The sequence below is a fragment of the Manihot esculenta genome, chromosome 9, assembly GCF_001659605.2.
Source record: "Manihot esculenta cultivar AM560-2 chromosome 9, M.esculenta_v8, whole genome shotgun sequence".
NCBI classification, from domain to species: domain Eukaryota; kingdom Viridiplantae; phylum Streptophyta; class Magnoliopsida; order Malpighiales; family Euphorbiaceae; genus Manihot; species Manihot esculenta.
This window is the reverse complement of record NC_035169.2, coordinates 37,462,393-37,483,031: the sequence shown is the minus strand read 5'-3', so window position 1 is coordinate 37,483,031 and position 20,639 is coordinate 37,462,393. Positions and strand designations below refer to the sequence as shown.

General features: G+C 35.2%; 3 protein-coding genes and 2 pseudogenes across 3 annotated transcripts; 1 reads left to right on the top strand and 4 right to left on the bottom strand.

Moving 5' to 3' along the window:
* Positions 1-861: 861 nt before the first annotated feature.
* Positions 862-4,056, bottom strand: LOC110622423 (annotated as a pseudogene).
* A 1,573-nt stretch (positions 4,057-5,629) lies between these two features.
* Positions 5,630-7,807, top strand: LOC110623375 (phosphatidylinositol transfer protein 3). Its single transcript, XM_021768291.2, has 6 exons — positions 5,630-5,965; positions 6,232-6,490; positions 6,630-6,666; positions 6,980-7,085; positions 7,261-7,371; positions 7,560-7,807. Exons 1-6 carry the CDS (start codon positions 5,855-5,857, stop codon positions 7,674-7,676), a joined length of 741 nt encoding a protein of 246 aa, XP_021623983.1. The 5' UTR covers positions 5,630-5,854; the 3' UTR covers positions 7,677-7,807.
* Positions 7,808-8,806: 999 nt separating this feature from the next.
* Positions 8,807-11,489, bottom strand: LOC110623374 (annotated as a pseudogene).
* A 686-nt stretch (positions 11,490-12,175) lies between these two features.
* On the bottom strand, positions 12,176-15,958 carry LOC110622894 (glycine--tRNA ligase, mitochondrial 1). The gene is made up of 9 exons (XM_021767603.2): positions 15,432-15,958; positions 14,792-15,174; positions 14,527-14,644; positions 14,147-14,341; positions 13,840-14,064; positions 13,427-13,486; positions 13,218-13,298; positions 12,730-13,135; positions 12,176-12,593 (listed from the first exon to the last, which is right to left on the bottom strand). The coding sequence occupies exons 1-9, from the start codon at positions 15,804-15,806 to the stop codon at positions 12,361-12,363; spliced, it is 2,076 nt and encodes a 691-aa protein (XP_021623295.1). The 5' UTR covers positions 15,807-15,958; the 3' UTR covers positions 12,176-12,360.
* A 699-nt stretch (positions 15,959-16,657) lies between these two features.
* LOC110622474 (ethylene-responsive transcription factor ERF113) lies at positions 16,658-19,868 on the bottom strand. The gene is made up of 2 exons (XM_021766974.2): positions 19,377-19,868; positions 16,658-17,732 (listed from the first exon to the last, which is right to left on the bottom strand). Exons 1-2 carry the CDS (start codon positions 19,519-19,521, stop codon positions 17,182-17,184), a joined length of 696 nt encoding a protein of 231 aa, XP_021622666.1. The 5' UTR covers positions 19,522-19,868; the 3' UTR covers positions 16,658-17,181.
* Positions 19,869-20,639: the final 771 nt, after the last annotated feature.

Below are 20,639 nucleotides of genomic sequence, written 5' to 3'. Positions count from 1 at the left end.
TCTGAAATTATAAATTCAGTTTTCATTACTTTATCTTATAAAAAAGATTATTAATAGAATAAATAATTATAAAAAAATCATATATTTTTATTTTATTATAATTTTATCTTAAAATTTTAAATTATTATCAATTTAGGATAAAATTTATTAGGAGTAATATAACAATACCATTAATTTTTATTTTAACGGTAAAAATAACGATAAATATAATTAGAGTAATTTTAAAAAATTAAATTTTAATTAATAAAAAAAATATTGAGCATAATTTTAACAAAATTAAAATTATATAATTTTTTTGCTATTAATTCTTAAAATAATTTTAAAATAATTTTATTTATTATTAATTATATTTTGAATTTATTGTTTGTATTTTAAATTTTTATAAAACAATAATTCTCATTTAATTTTCTTAATTTATGAATTTAAAAACTTACAAATCGAAAAGAAAAAAAGAAAAAGTGAGATTGAAAAAGGGTTACTGTGCTTGCCAATAAACTCTGGTTTAATGCCCAAAATCTTCATAAATAAATTACAAGATAATACAATAACTAAACATTTTATTTTATTATTTTCATAAATTTTCAATTATATTTCATAGTTACAAACTAATATCATGCGGTTGACCCATTTTTATGGACAATGATCAGCAAACAACATTAACATTTTAACTAATATTATCGTAAATATTTCAGGCAAAAAAATTTAAATAAACTCTTACAAAATTATTTATGATTTCATCTTTATAAAAAATTTTAAATTCTTTTATTTCAAATAAAAATTTTATAAAAAAATAATTAAATTGAATTAAATTCCAGTTAGTGTTAATAGTTTGTAGAGGAAATTAAAAAATAATTTGAAAAAAATAAGAAATTATCTGGTGCATCGTGTATATAATATTCAGATGTACAAAATAAGAAGGTAATCATCTCTACAAGAACAAAATTTTCAAACACAAAGTAACAAAATTTGGTAAATGACATATTTCTCAATCTAGAACTAAGGCCAATTTGCAGGAACAGTGGATGTAAGAAAATATAGTTTCCAGCGGCAAACAACAGTTTCACTTACCAAGGTTTCAAGTCCCCCTACAGGTCCTGCTGTCCAATTCAAAATCTTTTCGCCAGGCTTCAGGAAAATCTTTTTGTCATGGGGCAATTTGCGAGCTAGCCCATTCAGTATTTGGTGGAAAGCATCTCCTGGCTGTGCTGGTTGTGGGAATAGCATTGCTCGTTCCATTGAAGGATTTGCAAGAAGCCTCTGCTTCCTTAAGATCACTTGTGTTGGTATAGATGCTAGGATTGTATCCAACTTAGGAACACCTTCTTCTGCCACAAATACTCCTATTTCCTCCCATGGGATAGGATCACCAAAGGGTAAAACAATGTCATCTGCTATTATCACAGGAATGCAGCCAAACACCACTGCATCAACTAATCTTGGACTCCACGGTGCCCAACCAAGGGGGCACAAGCAGAATATAGCTCGTTGCATATCTTCATAATATGTGGTTGGATGTTCTGTTGAGATGTCAAAGGGAGGATTGTTCTTGAAATTCTCCCAAACAGCTGCCCTTGCACCTCTGCAGTTGAGCATAGGGTTAGGATTAACCAATCCAAAACAAGGTCTGTTACGATAAGCAAAGCTGAGATGCTAGAGCTACAGAACACAAAATTTTAAGATATTTGGCTTTATCTCCACCCACATTAATTAGTTCCTAAGCTAAATTTCAGTATAGTCACTGGTTACTGTCAACCCCATGAGATGATCACCCTACATTGGTTATTCAAATGGTTCATGGCCACTCGAGTATCATAATTCAAAAGTTCAGTGAACATATCTAGCATAATAACCACCTTCTGGATCATTATTGACATCATAAAACAAACCACGGAAGTAGACAAAGATGGATCGGGGAGTGTCAGGGGGAATCTGGTGGGCCTGCACTTTTTGAGGGGGAGCATACGGAGGAATTGTAATTGAACCCTCTTTCAAGCATACATGATTCCCTTGTCCAAAAGTTTGAACCAAAGTAGCACGCTGGAGTAATGGAAGGATCCTCCGATCAATGGCCTTATCTTCCTACATAGTTTCAGCAGAGACACAAACGTTAATAATATAACTCACTGCCTATTTGTGCAATTTAGATTATGAAAAAGAAACCATGTCTAATGAAATTCCTTGACTACAAGCTATTCCAATGTGAAAATTAAATAAAACTTGTAATCCTCTAGAACCTCTTTAATTTACATTTCCATCATCTGTAGAATATATATATTACTTTGTTCAGTTAAAAATCAGTGCAACAATTAGGACTTGCAATGCGACTGTGGTTGAGGATTAAGAGCTCTTACTTCTGAGAGGAACATAAGTAAACAGAAAAAATTGCAGGTCAGCAAACAACTTCTGGAAGCAATGAGGATGATACTGCCTAAAGAAAAATGGCGGTCGTATCTTTGCCAACATCATAGCGGTATTGGGAAATGACACTAATCCATCATGCATTTCGATGCTTGGTCTTCCTTGTTCTTTCTCCAGAAGATCCAATCAATATCTTGCTGCCTGTATGGGTTCTAAATCCATAGCTTTTCTATTATTAACTCTGTTATGTTTGATGCTTATCAAAACCTAATTACCATGCAACCAAAGGTACTTTCATCTACATCTCCAATTCTAATTGTGCCACCTTTCGGGTTGAGCCAATATAGACCAAAGGATTGGTAGCCAATAGAACCGGAAGAGTCAGTATCAAAACTAGCATAACGTATGAGGAACTCCTAAAATTCAGCCCTGGAGAGAATCTCCAGTAAGCATTATACAGCAGCATGAAACCAAAACAAAGATTCCAACTACGAGTAGGATCTTGCCTGATAGTGAAAGCTTGTATCAAAGTCATGGGGCACAACAAAGAAGTGGTCAGCCCCTCCTGTGCGATTCCAGTAAGGCCAATTGGCGGAGATAAGCTGTATTGCACTTCTCATCATCCGTGGAGATTTGAAGGGCAATGGCAAGCCAGTAGGTGTAAGGTCACAAGTGGCATATATAGGAGTGCAAAACCAATCCGCTTCATCAGGGTTAAGAGTCCGAACTGGGCTGGATAAGAGAAACCTATGCATGAAGATCTCTGCAGCAAACATATAGGTGATACATCTGGGTTCTTTCTGTAGCAATTTTTTGTTGTATTTGCTTGGAAGCTCGTATACATAGACTTTCAACCTTCCCGCTGGTCATTTCCAAAACATCACCAGCACTTCCTGCATTATTGAAACCCAAAGTAGAATTGATTTTCCTTCAGAATGACACAAAGCAAACTGCTCAAGAGAATTTAGAGTAATTCAATTTCAGTGGACTTGAATCCACGAAAAACAAAGCAAGCCCGTGCAGGAAACAATTTTTACGACAAGGGTATTAAAGTGTCCCCAAAAACCAAACCTGTGAAAACTTTTGTCCTAGGTTCAGATCCATTCAGATAAACCGCAAAACTTTTAAACCTCAGCTAAACTTAACAGAAGTATGGGTATCAATACCAGCAACTCAACCAGATTGCAAAATTCAAATTCAAATGGGACAGACGAACGTAACACTACATGAAGTCTATTTACGCGGCAAAAGAAGCTTAAGAATCTACACACGAAAAAGAGGGGAAAATAAAAGAATGACACCTGAAATCCGCTCTGTGCGTGGTCTCTGATGAGCAAAAATCCTGACATTAAAGCCAAAAACAAGCAGCAGAATCAAAAACCAAAGTGTGAGCCTCATGTTTTGCGCCTCCAGAGGGAATTCTGAAATAAAAAAGCGTCAGTCCGAGAGAGAGAAAGAGAGAAACGGGAGTATATATTTATGATAAGTGTATGGTTGGGATGTGGTGTAAGCAGTAGTTGAGGTTGAAGAGCTTACTTAGAAAGTAGGCTATGAGGGAGTGAATAAGAGAAGAGAATGGAGAAGTGTTCCAGGCTTGCAGGTGAAGATAGGAAACGAAGTAATTTGCTTCAACAAACATTTTTTTGCTTTTTTAAATTCAAATCTGCGTGGGTTAGTGAAAGGTGCGTTTGTTACTATGGTTCCTTTGCTTAACGAACCTCCGCTTTAATATGAAGGATGGTTGATATAAACCAAAAGCTACTATTCTGGTTGGCCATGGGCCTGGGTTCATATGGGAGTCCACATAATTGTTATTTGGGGTTGGGCTATTAAGTGAAGAAATGTGCATTGAGCTTTGTGTTTGTTTATAGGGTGGGCGTAGTGATTTTTCTAATATTTTATTTGTGTTTTTTAAGCCATTGATTAGACTTAAAATGTTGAAGGAGCTGATAGACAATAATAGAGTTTATCTCAGTAGACAATAAACTGAAAGCTAATTTTCCACATTAACTATATATGCATTAGTTAATTGGCTCGATTTCCATGACTTTTTTTGTTTCATGGTGGTTGGTTCTTACTAGTTTCCATTAATATTATTTTAATTTTTTGAACATGAAATTCCAAAATAATTTTTACCTAGTCAATGCTACCTATTAATAACACCATGTTCATATGCATCTACCATAAGATAATTTAATATTTTCTTATGGATTTTCAATATAATTATTAAAAAATAAGCATACCGAATTTATATTCAATCCTAGTATAAAAGGAAGTATAAATTCTCTTTTATAAATTTTTTAAAATTTTCATATAATAATTTACTTTAATTATATTAAAAAATTAATTAAATAAAACGAAAAGAAAGACTTGACATATGAATTTATTAAAATAAAAACACCCCTACGATGACTAATTATGTTTTGCGAACTTCACATTTTTAGGCAGCAAAACACGTTTAGGAATCAATGTTTTTTATTCGGAAAGTTCACGTAATTTTTTTTTATTACCTACAAAACACTAATATTTGAAAATATATGTATTATCATTTTTTTTAATTTACTCAGATTATAAATTAATTTCTTTTCCAATAGCAATTTATTTCAATATATTTTTAAAAAAATTAAAATTTAATTTTTGCAAAAAAATAATTTAATGAAATTGGTTATTTAATTTTAATAAAATAAGAAATTTTCGGTAAATACTTAAAGCCCTTATTTTTACACAAATATCAATTAATATCCTCATTTTCGTTATAATTGTTTTTTGGGGGGTGGGGAATTGGGCTCCGTCCACAGAGAAACTGAAGCAATAAAATTGAGGTGATAGTTAGGCCATCTACCAAGTAGAGGACAGGACAGCTCAGGAGCCCTTTCATATCATAAATTTGAGTCTCGTTGCTTTCATCTCCTTCGTTCTTTTTTTTTCCCTTATACCAAAAAAAATAAAAAAAACGGTTAGCTTTTAGATGACCACCAAATTAATGCAATATCAATGAGAAAAGCATACTCAGTACAAGTCCAATCACAAAACTTATCATTGGTATAGATTTTTTCAGAATTACTATGAGTTTCTTATATTTTGTTCCTACAACTTTTAAATATTATTTTTCTTTCCATTTCAAAAAAATATATATATTATTTTTCTTTTAAATTAACAGAATAATTATATTTTAAAATAACAACTGACTTTTTAATTCAACTTATGAAGCTCGGACTTAATAATAATAAAATTATTATTATTATTATTTCTCTGTGTGGACGCAGGCCAGAGGGATATTAATGGCGTCGCTAACAGCGTGACACCTCCACCATAAGTTTGACAATTTCTTTTTAACCTTTAAAGAAAGATTTTTCTTCTCCTCGGATTCCCTGAGTCCGTCGGCACATTACTCAACTCAACATAGGCATAAACACTGCAATTGCATTTCCTCTCGCTGTGGATTACACTTCTGCAAATCAAATTTCATATTGGTTGCAGAGAGGACACAACTCACATGGAATTCAACAACGCAGAGCGAGCAAATGGAGAGGAAACAAATCAGATTGAGCAAAACAAAGTTCGTATTATGAGAGCCCATGTGGAAAGAGAAGATCCCTCCGTCAAGGTTCCCAATTTTCCTTTTTCTTCTGATGCATTCGTTATCTAGATATAGCTGTGATATTAATTTATTTGGTCCTTTTGGGAATCTCACTTTTCTACTATTTCCTTTTTTTTTTTTTTTTATAAAAACAAATAATGGGAATTTTTCTACTTTCTCTCGCCGTCAATCCTAAATCTGAAAAGCTCTCTACTTCAAGTAATGTGAGCCGTTTGCTTTCCAACTACCCACTTCATTCACATTCTGTGCTGTGTGTTACTTGCCATTTGCAGGACGTGGATGATTTGATGATCCGGAGATTTTTGCGTGCTCGTGAACTAGATATTGAGAAGGCTTCTGCCTTGCTCCTTAAGTACCTAAGCTGGAGGCGATCATCTCTCCCTAATGGCTTTATATCTCCATCAGAGATTCCAAATGAACTTGCCCAAAACAAGTTGTTCATGCAAGGTGTTGACAAGAAGAATCACCCTATAGTAGTTGTTTTTGGTGCCAAACATAAGCCCTACAAAGGACATATGGAGGAGTTCAAGCGTATGTTCTAAGCTTGGAAATGGCTTTTTTTATAATTCTTTTAGTTTCACCTGGCCAGAATTCTTCAAAACTGCCATGCTCAAATTCTGTTTCTTCTAATTTCAATTGTATTGAACTTGGATGCTTTTTATCCTTGCAGGTTTTGTGGCCTTTACTCTTGAGAGAATATGTGAAAGGTAATTCTCTCTTTTATGACTATGGATCTCTGAAACATTACACAATCTCTGCAGAATCGACATCATATGTCTTATTCATCCATTGTGATTAAATTTGAAGAAAATGATATTTGATCAGACAAAACTGACCATGTGTATTGAGCAAGCTGGTTTTATGTATTTCTGAGAAAAATATCATATACCACTCATTTTCTTTTGTGAATAGGCCTTACAATTTCATTTTCAATCACCTCATAATTTCAAAACATGGTTAATTTAATTATCAGATGTTAGCCGACTAATCAAGCTTATCTAAACTCTGTTGGGATTGCAGAATGCCACCTGGACAAGAAAAGTTTGTGGCCATTGCAGATATTGAAGGATGGGGATACACTAATAGCGATATTCGTGGATATCTAGCAGCTTTATCAATACTTCAGGTATGATAATCCACCTCGCACAACTCGATTTAATGCATTTATGTGCAAATTGATTCTACTTTACCTCTATGTTTCTGAAGTTTGTGCATAGTAATTTTTTGAAATTAAATAATTACATGATAATGTAGTGGCAGGTAAAATACTTACAGTTGTAACGTAAATGTTTTGGTGACAGGACTGTTACCCAGAGAGATTAGCCAAATTGTTCATAGTCCACGTGCCTTACATTTTCATGACTGCATGGAAGGTTGTTTACCCATTCATTGACAGCAAAACCAGAAAGAAGGTATAGAATGTCTTTGTTTCCAAGGAAAACATAATCCTACTGGGATTTTGTCAATGTTGTCCCTCATTTCTTTCTTCCCTTTTAGAATCTTTAGATATTCAGTGAGCAAGCATAATTTGCATAGGTGGTTTTCTTGTTCGCTATATTTTACATTACATGCGAGTGAATGATTACCAAATTTTTTGCAGATAAATTTTGTTGAGAGCAAAAAATTGAAGTCCACTCTGCTGGAGGACATTGATGAGAGCCAACTACCTGATATATATGGAGGCAGACTACCATTAGTTCCTATCCAAGACTGCTAACTTGATTATTTCCTCTAGAATTGGAAGGCCTCAGGAGCCAAACATAATAAAAATGACAGTTCATTCCTGTATATTTTGGTCTCCCCTTAGTTTATAATCCTTCAGTCTGAGCCACATTAATTGAGATCCTACATGTAACTTCTAAATGTTATTGTGGTCTATGGTCTATAGTCTATACAGTTCAAATAAAGAAACGTCTACCTCATTGTCTTACCGTATCCGTAAACTGAGAAGCTAATACTTGGTCAAGTCACAAAGAGAAGCTAATACCTACTCGAGTCACAAAAATTTCTAGTATTCCGGCCTTTTGACATTAACTTTTGTCGATATTCATTTTCTTCGAAAAAGAAAAAATCTCCAGGAAGTAATTGCAAGTTGAGTTGAGGTCTTAATGTGGCTCTAGAATCAGATACTAGTCCACACAATTGTTAGTCTAATAATGGTTATGACTTTATTCACCGAAAAAGAAAGTATAACTTTATGCTAATTACAGGGATCGGGGAATTGGAAGTGCTTGTATGGAATGTAACAGAACAAACATCAAGTGTGGTAAGAAAATAAGAAGAGATTAGGTAAAATTTATATGATATATTAAATAAATATGTATGCAACAAAAAAAAAGTATATAAAATGTATAGTATTTCAAATTAACATATGTTCATACTAAGCAATCTATGATGCATGTAAACAATATCAATCTTTGATGCATGGCCAACAATACCCAAGTATAATGCAGTTAAGAAATCCTAGATGTCCTGTCAGTAGGGCCTGCCATATGACTATTTTCAGTCAGAGCCAAATTTAACAACAATAATAATAATAATAATAAACAAAAACGATATACACCTCTGAGTGACTCCCCAAAATTAGACCATCTCCCCTATAGTAGCCCACGATTTTTACGTCCCTAAGAACCTGCACCAACTGCGATTGCAGCTACCTTTTTAACAAGCAAGTTTTGAAGCAAACGATCCCAAGCTTTTACTCACTGAATATCATCTTACAATTCAAATCATCCCAATTCAGAGTTTGCATCAAGAAAACCTAAAACATTTGAAAGGCACCAAGATACTCATCTATGCCAAGCGTTGAAATCTTCAATAAAGATTTGATGAAAACAGAAAGCAACATGGAAAATTTCAACCCTTCATACAATTACACTGAGAATGTTCAACAACATCCAGGTGTATTCTCAAAATTATAACCTGGTCAAGCAATGGCAGCAAACACATTGATAAGATTGAAAGAGCATCAAGCTATATGCCAAAGTAAAAATGAAGAAATTAATTTGCAAAACTGTCTTGTGTGGTTCCCAATTGTAAGGAACAATGTCTATTATGACACAAACCTAAAGCGCCAAAATAGAATTCCTGCAGAATTCTCACCCGATAAGTAACTTGTTCTCATCCAAGAAGCTATAAGTGGGAACCTCAAAATTGTAAGGAGCTGGCCCCTTGCGGATCCTGCCAGAAATGTCATAGTGTGAGCCATGGCATGGGCAAAACCAGCCACCAAAGTCACCAGCGTTAGGTAACGGAATGCAGCCCAAGTGGGTGCAAACCCCAATTACCACAAGCCATTCTGGATTCTTAGCCCTGGATGAATCCTCCTGAGGATCACAGAGAGAGGCAACATCAACACTGTTAGCCAGCTTGATATCTTCTTCAGTTTGTCGCCTGATGAAAACTGGCTTTCCTCACCACTTGACTGTAATGGTGGTCCCAGGCTCAATGCTGGAGAGGTCTACCTCAAGGGATGCAAGGGCAAGGACATCTTTGCTGGCGGACATGCTCAGAACAAACTTCAGGATAAGAAGACGAACTAATGAGGCATATACAAACCTCCCACCTGTCAAGACAAAGTAGGCAAAGGCACGTTTGCTGGGGTCACCAGGTGGAAACCGCTCATGATTGTGCTCATCATAAACAATTTTTGAAGTTCTTCACTGCCGAAACTGTAGCTGGTATATCTGGGATCATACCCAGATCATGTCCTGGTGCAAGGGTTTCAGAAGAAAAACCTGGAAAAACAAATGTTGGCAAATTCAAACGCTGCAGATACATTTAGTTTCAAGAGAAAGATAAAATAAGGACAGTGATCTTGTCTATCAGTAGTGCAACTATAAGGAGGAAAGATTTCTCCACTGAAATGCTTGAGAAGAAAGTACAAAATGGATATCCAACTAAAAGTATGAGACACAAACAAGCATGAAATATTCAATAAGCCAAGGTCTGCATTTTCCTAATCTGCAGTTATAGACAAAAGATTTATGAGTAGTCCAAAGATGTTACAGAAAAAATATAAAATAAAGAAAAGGATAATGTAATGATAAAATGCACTCTTCCCTACTCTCAACAAGTAATGAAGAAAAAGCTGAAAAGTAGCATATACATAGCCCCTAGAATCATCTGAAACTGAGAGGACTCTGTTCAGATTATGCTACATACAGATCTTTCACAAATTCATATGGGTGAAATATGTTCTTTAATCCTTAAGATTCAAATATCATCTTCATCCTATGTCCTACCACATTATCCTCAAAACTAACAAGCTAAAATAACAACCACAATACAAGTGAGAAATAATAAACAAATTAATGCTGTGCTGAGCACACACCCTCAGACTAGTCTACAAACATGTTGGTGTTTATTAATATGCGAAGCAACCAAGTTCACCATAGAAGCAATGCCACTAATGGTATAAGCATAAGATTGTACATTTCCCAAGCTAGAAAAGTTTACCATGCTACTAAAGTCCAAATGTATTCTATTCTAAAATAGCCAATCTATTCTAAAATTGCAGTAAGAGTGATTTTAACACCTGCTCATTCCTATCCCCAAAACAAGTCTCTTAGCCCTATTGGAACATCATCTCCTTTAGTTCATGAGTATTAACAATAAACTAAGACGAGAGTTATAATTATACAACTTCATTAAATTGCACAATGGCCATTTATTCTTCGTGAAGTTAGCCATTTATTCTTCGTGAAGTTAGCCATTTACTTTTCAGAATATAGGTATTGAAAGAAAAGGCACAATAAAATTCAAAATAGGGAGGTTCAGTTAATTGATTAAAGCGTATACCAAAGCAAAATCCATGAACACACCAATATGAGAAGCAGAACTCTATAAGGTTCTGTAAATTGTGAACCAACTATATCTGCCATCTCAATTTAGTAGCAAATATATAGAATTCTGAAAAAAAACCAAAAAGAAAGACGAACCTTCAGACATTCAAAAGCAATACAATACCAGATACGAAGATCCATAGTCAAACCTCATTAATTTTTCGCATTTCTTCTGCTATGAAGGAACCATAAAACAGAAAAATATGCAAATAAAAGCACTTTCAGTTCAGAGCGGGGAAAAAAAAAAGGAATCAACCAAATAAAAATAATCCGAAACGAAACCAAAATTTTGCAAGATGGAAGAAACAAACGACGGAAAGAGCTAACCTCTTATTAGATCACGAGTAAAGGAGAAACGATAGGGAGCAAGGATGGATCCAGAAGAAGCGAATCATCGGCATCATGAACATCTGTGCTGAGAGAATGGGTTTGATGGAAGATGGTGGAGGTTGCTTGCGAGGACCTCCAAGGTAGAGATGAAAGCCTCCTCCGGGCTACCCTTAGCATCTTCCTCCCTTCCTCCTTAAGCAGCTGCTATGGCAATTGCAAGGTATCCTGAGCAGCCAGAGATTCATTCAGAGTTCACAGAGTTGGTTGTCGATTGCAATTCAGAGAATCAACAGAGGCGTCGCGCAACGGGAACAACTCCCACTTTTTAGCTCATTTTGCACGACGTCGTTCAATTTAACGCAAATTTACATTTTGTCTTAATTATCATATTTTATATTAAATTTTAAAAAATTTAATGTAAATATTTTATATTATCGCTGATGTTATGTTTTAGTTGAGAATAGTTAACAGGAACGAGTAAAGGAGGGTAACTTATAATGGTTAAAAATCCTTATTTTTCAATAAAAAATAAATATTTAAATTTTCATTTGATTATCAAATAATTCATACATAAAATTATTTATATGTGCATTTCATTTTTCTAATAATTTAAATTTCCGTGACTGTAATATTTATAATAATTTAATTATTTAAATTTAAATGGACATTTTATATTTATGATTTATTAATTGTGAATTTAAAAATTATTTCATATGAAAAAGAAAGTATAAGCCAAATAATAAATTTTGCAAAATTATTTAAAAAATTATATATACATAGACATTTTACATTAATGATTTACTGATTGGGAATTCAATAAAATGAGAGAATGAAACTTAAAAAAGTTAAATTATTTCTCATTAAAAAAAAGGTATAAACCAAATTATAATTTTTGCCATATTAATAAAAAAAAAAAAAAAAAAAAAAAAAACTTATATGTACACACGCATTTCATGGGAAAAAATAGGACGTTCAAAATCCATAAAACACTGGACACCGTTAACGAGTAAGGAAGATTTGTGGAAAATAATGAACATCAAAGTAATAAGAAACTCGTTCTCATGGTTTCCAAAACTAACCAGCACAATGTAGAAAATGTTTAACAATAGGTTAAGAAATTTAAATTACAATAAGAATTTTTTTTCTTTCATTCATTTTGCGCAGCTCAAGGTTACAATATCAGAGAGTTGCAGTGTATATGGTACTTTCTGTTTGCATGCCCAAAACTTAATCCTCAGTGGAACCAGAAGAGTGATGAGGGTAAGTCAACCATACATCATCCCATGTGCTCTGGCCATCAGTAACCGACTTCACAACTGATGCCGCTTCTTCCACATTAACGCGGATTTGATCCTTGCTATCCCTCTCTCTGATTGTCACAGAAGATGTTGAATCAACAGTTATTGCAAATGGTACACCCAGTTCATCTGTCCTTGCATATCGTTTGCCAATTGACGTGCCTGTAAACATCATCATTTGAACAGCAAAGTAAAAGCAGAATTTTTCATTAGTTGACCAACTAAAGATTTTACCAACTGCTACAAATCTGAATATTTTAAAATTAGCCTCAAGTTAACAGACTTTCTAATCACCGACCTGTAATATCAATCTTGTGTGAAATTCCAGCAGCAGTCAATGACTTCGAAATGACTTTTGCAACCTCCTCATACTGCTGATTCTGAACAAGGGGGAACACGGTGCATTTAATAGGAGCCACAATAGGAGGAAAGCGGAAAACATTCAACTGTTCATCCCCAGCTTTACTGGGCCTCATGTAGAAAGAATGCTCAAAGAGGCAATATATTATACGTCCAATGCCAAAAGATGGCTCAATCACCGACGGTGTGAAAACTCTCTGATGTTCCTTCTTCTTCTCCTTTGAAATTGTGACCATATTCTTCTTAATACACACATTTTTCTCAAGAGTACAGACATAAAACTCTACTTCTCCCTTAGTTTCCAGAGAGGCTTTCATTTCCATAGCCTCTTTTTCATTCATTGCCTAATACAAAAAATAAAATCACACATCAAACTTATGACCAGTTTCTCAGAATTAAGGAACCATGAATAAGTTCAACTGTTACCTCTAGAGCTTCAATCACCATCTTTTGGCTACCCTTAAATGCAAGGCCTAGCTCTTTCTTCACTGGCGCAATTACTAGTTTCTGAGATCATATGTCAGAAGTAAATAAGTGATAATCTACCATAACATTTGGCAGCTAAGACGGACAGTTAATGTGAAAAATTTTGCAAAAATGTATTTGAAGTATTACTAATCATGAAGGAAAACTACCTCCACTTCTCTAGGTTCCGAAAATTTTTCATGGGCCACAAGAGGAACTCCGCTCTTCTCCTGTTAAATACAATAAACAATGCTCAACAATTCCACACAATTCCCACATTTAAGACTGAAAAGAAATTATCTTCATAAAATTTCAAAGAGAAGATTTTTCTTTTCTTTTCTTTTCTTTTTTTTTTTGCTTTCCATCTCTTGATGCATGAATAAGCAAAGGTTTGGATGTATACAGTTAAAAGTGTCAATGCTTTTCTTTCTTTCTTATACCTAGCAGTTTAGAATATTTAAATTTACAGCTAGAACCAATTAAACCACAAGCACAAAATGGATTGAAGTTCTATGCCCAGTATTCAGCACTTTAGCATTAGAAATCTTCATTAATTTGTTTCATATAACTAACAGTTTCTTACTGTATGAGCACGCAGATCATAAGCAGATCTATCTGCAATACCAACACACTCAATCCAACCATAAGAACATTCGATCTCAGCATCCCAGCAGTCTGCAGCATAGTGAGCCATTTCATTTGCAAGATGCTGCCTGAATCGCAATCGCTCCTTATCTATACCAAGATGAGTTAGGAAGAGATAAACTCTGCCAATGAAATAGCCAAGAGTTTCATTGTTGACAGTTCCCTGAAGGACAATAGATCATCACTACAAAAAGGATATGCATAAAGGAAAAACAAATTGCAATTTAGTTACAACCCAAACCAACCTTTGATACTGCTTCACCAAGCCGAATTCTCTTTGCAGACTGGCCAGATATTTGTTCTTCCCTTGGGAACATTAGAAATTCAAGAGCAGCAACTTCAGAGTATTTTGGGTGAGATTTGTCTTCAGGATCAACAAAGTGCTCAATCTCTGCTAATGTGAATTCACGAACTCTCAGAAGGCCTTGGCGAGGAGAAATCTACATTTGTGGGAAAGCAAAATCAGAATTCATCTCTCTCACTCTCCACTAATAGCATAACCCTTGAAAGTGAACATGCAAAGCAGTGTTATAATTTAATTGGACAAGACTAGACATTGCTGTAAACAATTTAACAATAAAAAAAATTGCAATCTTTATGCAGTTTAAAAGGTGGAAGTTCAAACCTCATTTCTGAAAGCCTGACCAATTTGAGCAGCACCAAAAGGGAGTTTATTCCCATTGTAGTAGTACAAGTCCTTAAAGTTCACAAATATTCCTTGGGCTGTTTCAGGACGCATATAACTGCAGCAAATAAATGCTAGATGGCTTCAGCACCAAAAGACAAAAAATTCATCATGCTGCCTATAAATTGCAACACTGCCGACTTCAAAGATGTAGATGCAGCACATTTCCATAACAAGATGAATTCAGACAAGTAGCTATACTCACCCAGGGCTCAGGCCAGAGGGGCCAATTGATGTTTGAAACATTAAGTTGAATGGATAAGGATCGGAAAGGGGATTTTTTGTGTCAGGGGCCACAATGCCATATTCCTTGATCTTTGTCCCCAGCTCTTCAGCGGAGAGATCATCCAAGACTGCAAGAACATATTTAAGTTCTGCAGCTTTCTCTGCAGTTATGTTAAGATCTTTTTGAAGCTTCTCATTGCAGAAATCTTTCAACAAGTGATCAGCCCGGTAACAGGTCCCAGTTTTCTCATCCTTGACCATAAGGTCTGTGAACTTATCCACATGACCAGATGCTTTGAGGACAACCTCAGGCGTGACGCATGGGCAGTCAACCTCTAACATGTTCTCCTCGAGAACGAAATGCTAGAAAACATAGATAATCAAACCAAACACCTCAATAATTTCCCTGAATTGGCAAACAAAAGCAAAAATGCAACACCGCCAATGCTCGAACATTCTCAAATCGTAAATACACTATGTTATTTGGCAAATCAACAACCACCCAGTTCTAATCTGTAATTATAACCTTATAATAAGTTTAAAAAAACTTAACATTCTTTTTCGAAATCCTAATCAAAATAAAGCAATAACAACCTAAGAGTGATAAGCTAGCGGCTTACCTGGCGCCAGAAAGCAAGAACATTGGACTTAACGGCACAACCAGGAGGGCCATAATCGTAAAGGCCAGCGACACCTCTATAAATCTTGAAGGATGGGATGTAAAACAAACGCCTTTCAAGAGTGTTGACTACAGCTTGACGAAACGCTTCCCTGTTGACGGAGCTACTAGGACCATTACCACTGACGGCAGCTTGAAGCTGCTTCTCGATCGAAGATTTGTCAAGTTTTAAAGCGTTGAGAGTTTCGATTGCGGCATCAATTTCGGCCTTAGCCACTTTGGCAGCTTTGAGTGCACGGACGGCGTTGCCTTGCGCTTCAACGGCAGATTGCTTCTCCGCCAGGGCTGTGCGAAGGGAATCCTCGGTCGCGTCCATTGGTAGTGAGTGGGGTTTCAGGGGGGATTAGGATTGATAGTTGGGCAGTATGTGGGTGGCAGGAGCTATGTGGAGTGAGCAAATGGTAGCCAACGAAACTTGATGAGGAATTAGACGAGAAAAAACATGCGGTGCCACACTAGGCGAGTGCGTTTGGCACTAGGGCTTAAAAGAGGCAGTGGTTTTAGACGGGAATGTTTGGCAACCTCGCTAATTGGGACCCATGCGAGTTTCGGTCGCCCTGAACCGGAGTAGGCATAGTGCAAGAAATTCCCCGTAATTATAATGGAATTATAAGGTTTTTATTTCGATGAAAATTGCAACAAATTTAATAAAAATTAGATTGTTTTTTGAGAACATCACATATCGCTTTTATAAAATTTGAAATGCTTTTTTTTAATAACAATGAATGTTTGTTTTGATGTAGAAATTATTTAAAATGAGTTGAATGCTAAATCCATGTTTCCTTTTGGTTATGTATAATAAGGAACAATTAGCTCTGTAATGTCTGATATCTTATGTTGCGCATACTTGGAACTTTGAGATAGATTCCACCTTGGAAGTTTCTTTCAACTTTATTTTATTTTATTTGTTGGGCTTATCTTGGTCCACTACTTTCCATAGGAGATCTATCTCATCAAGCAAGTGGGCGAGCCCCCTGCCCTGCATTGGACTCTATATTAGTTATCTCTTTGCCTCTCTGCAGTTAAGCCAAAATCTTCTACCATTGGACATTAAGGTATTTTTGCATTTATTACATATAGCCCAAAAAAGAAGTTTGTAAATCCAACATAATTTATTTTTATATATTCTTATTTAATATATTATTAAAAATATGAAATACATAAGTGTATTAGAATTATAAAAAAAGTAAATTGATCTGGTTCTCAGTTTCACAGTACATCGGTCTATGGGTTTTGTAGTTTCTCAGAGTTCTTCTACAAATGGAATTAAAATATTAAGGACTCAAGTGTCAGTGGTAGACTAGAAGTAGGTTGGCCATAAGTCTTGAATATATAAATAAATAAATCCAACTCTTTCAACTTTGCCCAGAAGGTGTGCACGTACAACTTAATTACGACCAGCACTACTTGAGTACAAAATTCTTTTAAGGCTTTTGGACTTCGGAATAGACAAAGCAACGAGAAAGGTACGGGAAAACAAACCAAAAATCTCTCGCAATAAGTCTCCGAGCTTGCAGACCATGCAGAGTGGAAAGGCCGATTTCCTTGGGTTGACCAATAACATTGCCATAAAAAGAAATGGGTAAATGCAGAAGAGCTTCAAAGACACCACAAACTTACTTAGAAGCTATTGTTTATGAAATCCCACATGAAAAACGCTGACTAATAAGTTTAAATGGAAGCCAGAGACACTACTCGCTAGGTTTACTAGAATCCATCCCATGTTCTCGATAATCGGAACTAGAGGAGCTATCGAACCACTGCGAGAATCTAGTCTGATATTCCTGCTGTTGTTGTTGCTGCTGTGATGAAAAAGTGGACGGATAATGGGGAAAATAAGTCTGCTGACTAAAGAGATTTGAAGTGTAATAAGGGAAATTTGCATCGTTACTGGAAAGAATTTGTGCATACTGAAGCAAGTCTGGGTAAGCATCTTGCGGAAATGATGGAGGAGGAGGAGTAGCCACTGGCATTGGATTTTGTTCACAAGGAACACTCGAACCAGTAGAAGTCATGAAGTAGCTAGACTCGGGTTTCCCTTGAACTCGTTCAGGAAAATTAAGCTTAGCCTTGGTGCCCTTGAACTTTAGAGCTGCTTTGTCGTATGCAAGGGCTGCGTCCTCGGCAGTGTCGAAAGTACCGAGCCAGACTCGTGCTGCCTTCTTGGGATCACGTATTTCTGCTGCCCATTTGCCCCAAGGTCTTTGTCTTACTCCTCTGTAGTGTCTTCTCCTTGTATTATCTTCATGCAGAGAGTAACATAATCTCGTCATATTCAAATTCAATGATATACTTATGCATATGCCTCCAACAGGAAACGGCATTTAAATCTAAAAATTAGATTAAAGAATCGGTAGTCATAAGTTCATATAGAGGCATTAACCCAATAGAATTAGATAAATGCAGCTTGAAAGAGCTACCATAGACATAGAGCTGAAAATACTAAACTAAAATATATATCTTAGGAAAAGTCTTATATCTACACTCCAACATATCCCAAACAATTAAAAAAGGTCATAATGTTTAAAATCATAATGAGTCCTATGCCTAAAATTATAGTAAAATTAATTTGCTAGAATTGGATTTACATATACCCATATGCATATATGCAATGAATTTTCTAGCCTAGCATCGATACATGCAGCTATGGAAGCGGCAATGTCATAATGATGGATGAGTCCATCGGAAACATCTCTAGAGTTGAGTTTTTAAATTTGAATCACAATCACAACCAGTAAAATAATAAAATATACAATAGAGAATCAAAAGCATTTGTTTTTACTTTTATTGTTTCTGGAAGAGTACTCATTTCATCTTTATAACCAAGTAAGATACATGGATAATCCTAATTCATTGCACAAAAGGTCTAAAATTTCCACTTACAATTCCATCTTATTCAAAATTTGAACCTATGACCTGCGATTGTGTTCGTTGATCATCCAAGCGTCCTTTCGGGCAAAACTTATTTTCTTTACTATCCTAATTTGACGATATAAATTGCACTGTCAAATGAACATAGGTCTCAAGCTAGGACTTAATGAATTAAGAAATTATTTCTGGGGTTCCCATATAACAACAAAGAAGATATCGCTTTCAAGATTAGGCAGGGCTGAAGCAACGAACGTGAAATGGAAAACGGAATTAGCAAAAGGGCCTTGAGGTCAATATCTTTAGATTATAGCATAAAGGAATACAATTGATTCACGGAATAGGCTCTCATTTAATACGAGGAATATGTGAGAAGGAGAAGCTAAGCTCTATATAATTGCTTATCTGTAGAAACATGAGCAGATGCAACACGACTACACCAACTTCACGTCACTACATGTGTTGTCTTTGCGAAAATTGGTAACAAAAAAGAAAAAAGAAAGAAAAAGTGTTGCGGGTATTCAGGTACGACCCTTCGCTTTTAATAGAGATAGAGAGAAGGCTCTTTCCGGAAAGCAAGTCAAGATACAATGTACTTGCCAAAACCCTAAATAAAGTATATAGTTCCTGAACCAACCCTAAAATCTAAATAAATAAGAAGAAGAAAAGAAAAGAAAAAGAAAAAGATAATAGACTACTAGAAGAGGGTAGGTTACGCTGACAATAATCGTTTTCTTTCAAGATGGATACAATCAAGAAAAGCAGAAAGAACAACAGATAGATGGCGACAACTTTTTTGACAAGATATATGTTAGGCGCAAGTAAATCCAAAGTTGGGAGATTTTAAGCTGTAAATCTACCTTAGAACAAAACGAACCAATCCGGTAGTTTCCAACTTCAAACCACTATGTAACTATGGCATATATAGGTAAAAGGGCTTCGAGAAGTGTGTGTGTTTCTCATAGATAAAAGTAAGAAGAAGAAATAAAAAAATACCATATTTATAGAAATCCATTACCTTGATCTTGGATGGGTTGGGAGTGGTGAGGTTCCTCTTTGACAATGGAGTGCTCAGCGGCTAGCGGGTTTGATTGCACCATAGTGGGGTTATCGCCAGTGGTGGTAGCGATGACTTGAGAGAGAGCTGAAACCATGGCAGACATGTCTGTTTCTGACCAAGAAGATGAATAAGAAGAAGGGAAGTCACCGTGTTCCTTCTCTTTCTCCTCAGATGCTTCCGATGGAAGTGGCCTCTTTCCATGCCTTGGATCCACCTTTGCAAGTACAGATTAACTACTGTATACCAATGCTTTTAATTAATTGTATATAAGACGCCTAGCTATCTAGGGCATGAAATGATTCTTGGCAATATTTTGTATTTTAGAAGCAGATTGAATATCTTGGAAAAAGACTTAGGACATCAAGAATCAGATCTAAGAAGAACTGTTCTTGGTAATTAATTTCTTGTATTGTAGAGGAAAGGAAGGGCAGACTCTAGAAGAGGAGAAGTAGGTTCCACAAAATGCATTTATTGGCAAGTGGCCTGTCTCGAAGGATTTATCCTCTTGTTACGTGAAAAATAAATAAATAAATAATTTTATTAGGAGTGGAAAAATGGAAAGATAAAAGTTAAATGCTAAAATTACGCAATGGTGCACTGGCTTGGAATACAACCACCAGTACTAGCTAGCAGTACATATAATTAATTAAAGATGATTATATCTTAAAAAAAAAAAAAGAGAGTAACATATAATTTGAAACAGATAAAAAAAAAATCTTATTATAATAATATTTAAGTGGTAAATGATAGAGTAATATATGTCTAACAAGTCAACTATGTTGATTAGAATCAAGGCACTTAACATCACAGGTGTACTTAGAAAACGATATATTAGAATCAAGCCTCGTGCTGGCACATAGATGTACACATTAATTTGATTTGAAGATGTCAGCGACCGGATTTCTTGTATATACACATACTTGTCTGTTATACATAACACGTATATGTACCAGAGTCAGAAAACAGATAGACTGAAATCATGTGTCAGATGAAATTATATCTATACATATATTTATGTCTGCTGCTGCTGCTTACGCCCATTTCTTCCGTGCTCAATATCAACTGTTGGCTTCTTCAGTTGCACTGCACGTCATAACAAAGGTAATAAAACAAATTACCGAGTAAAGAAAATCAATACTCTTTTATTTAAACCCTAATATGATGGGTTTTTTTTTTAAAATTATTATTTGAAATAAAAGATTCTTAGTTCTTACTAGAAGA

Bases quoted from the DNA above. Each gene is read 5' to 3' on its own strand.
- LOC110622474 (XM_021766974.2), bottom strand. From the start codon at position 19,521: ATGTCTGCCATGGTTTCAGCTCTCTCTCAAGTCATCGCTACCACCACT. The intron at 17,733-19,376 runs GTAATGGATTTC...CTCTGCATGAAG, and splicing joins CCAACCCATCCAAGATCAAG to ATAATACAAGGAGAAGACAC.
- LOC110623375 (XM_021768291.2), top strand. From the start codon at position 5,855: ATGGAATTCAACAACGCAGAGCGAGCAAATGGAGAGGAAACAAATCAG. The intron at 7,086-7,260 runs GTATGATAATCC...TTTTGGTGACAG, and splicing joins CAGCTTTATCAATACTTCAG to GACTGTTACCCAGAGAGATT. The intron at 7,372-7,559 runs GTATAGAATGTC...AATTTTTTGCAG, and splicing joins ACAGCAAAACCAGAAAGAAG to ATAAATTTTGTTGAGAGCAA.
- LOC110622894 (XM_021767603.2), bottom strand. From the start codon at position 15,806: ATGGACGCGACCGAGGATTCCCTTCGCACAGCCCTGGCGGAGAAGCAA. The intron at 15,175-15,431 runs GTAAGCCGCTAG...TATGTTTTCTAG, and splicing joins TTCTTGCTTTCTGGCGCCAG to CATTTCGTTCTCGAGGAGAA. The intron at 13,487-13,839 runs GTAAGAAACTGT...TGTATTTAACAG, and splicing joins ATGATCTGCGTGCTCATACA to GAGAAGAGCGGAGTTCCTCT.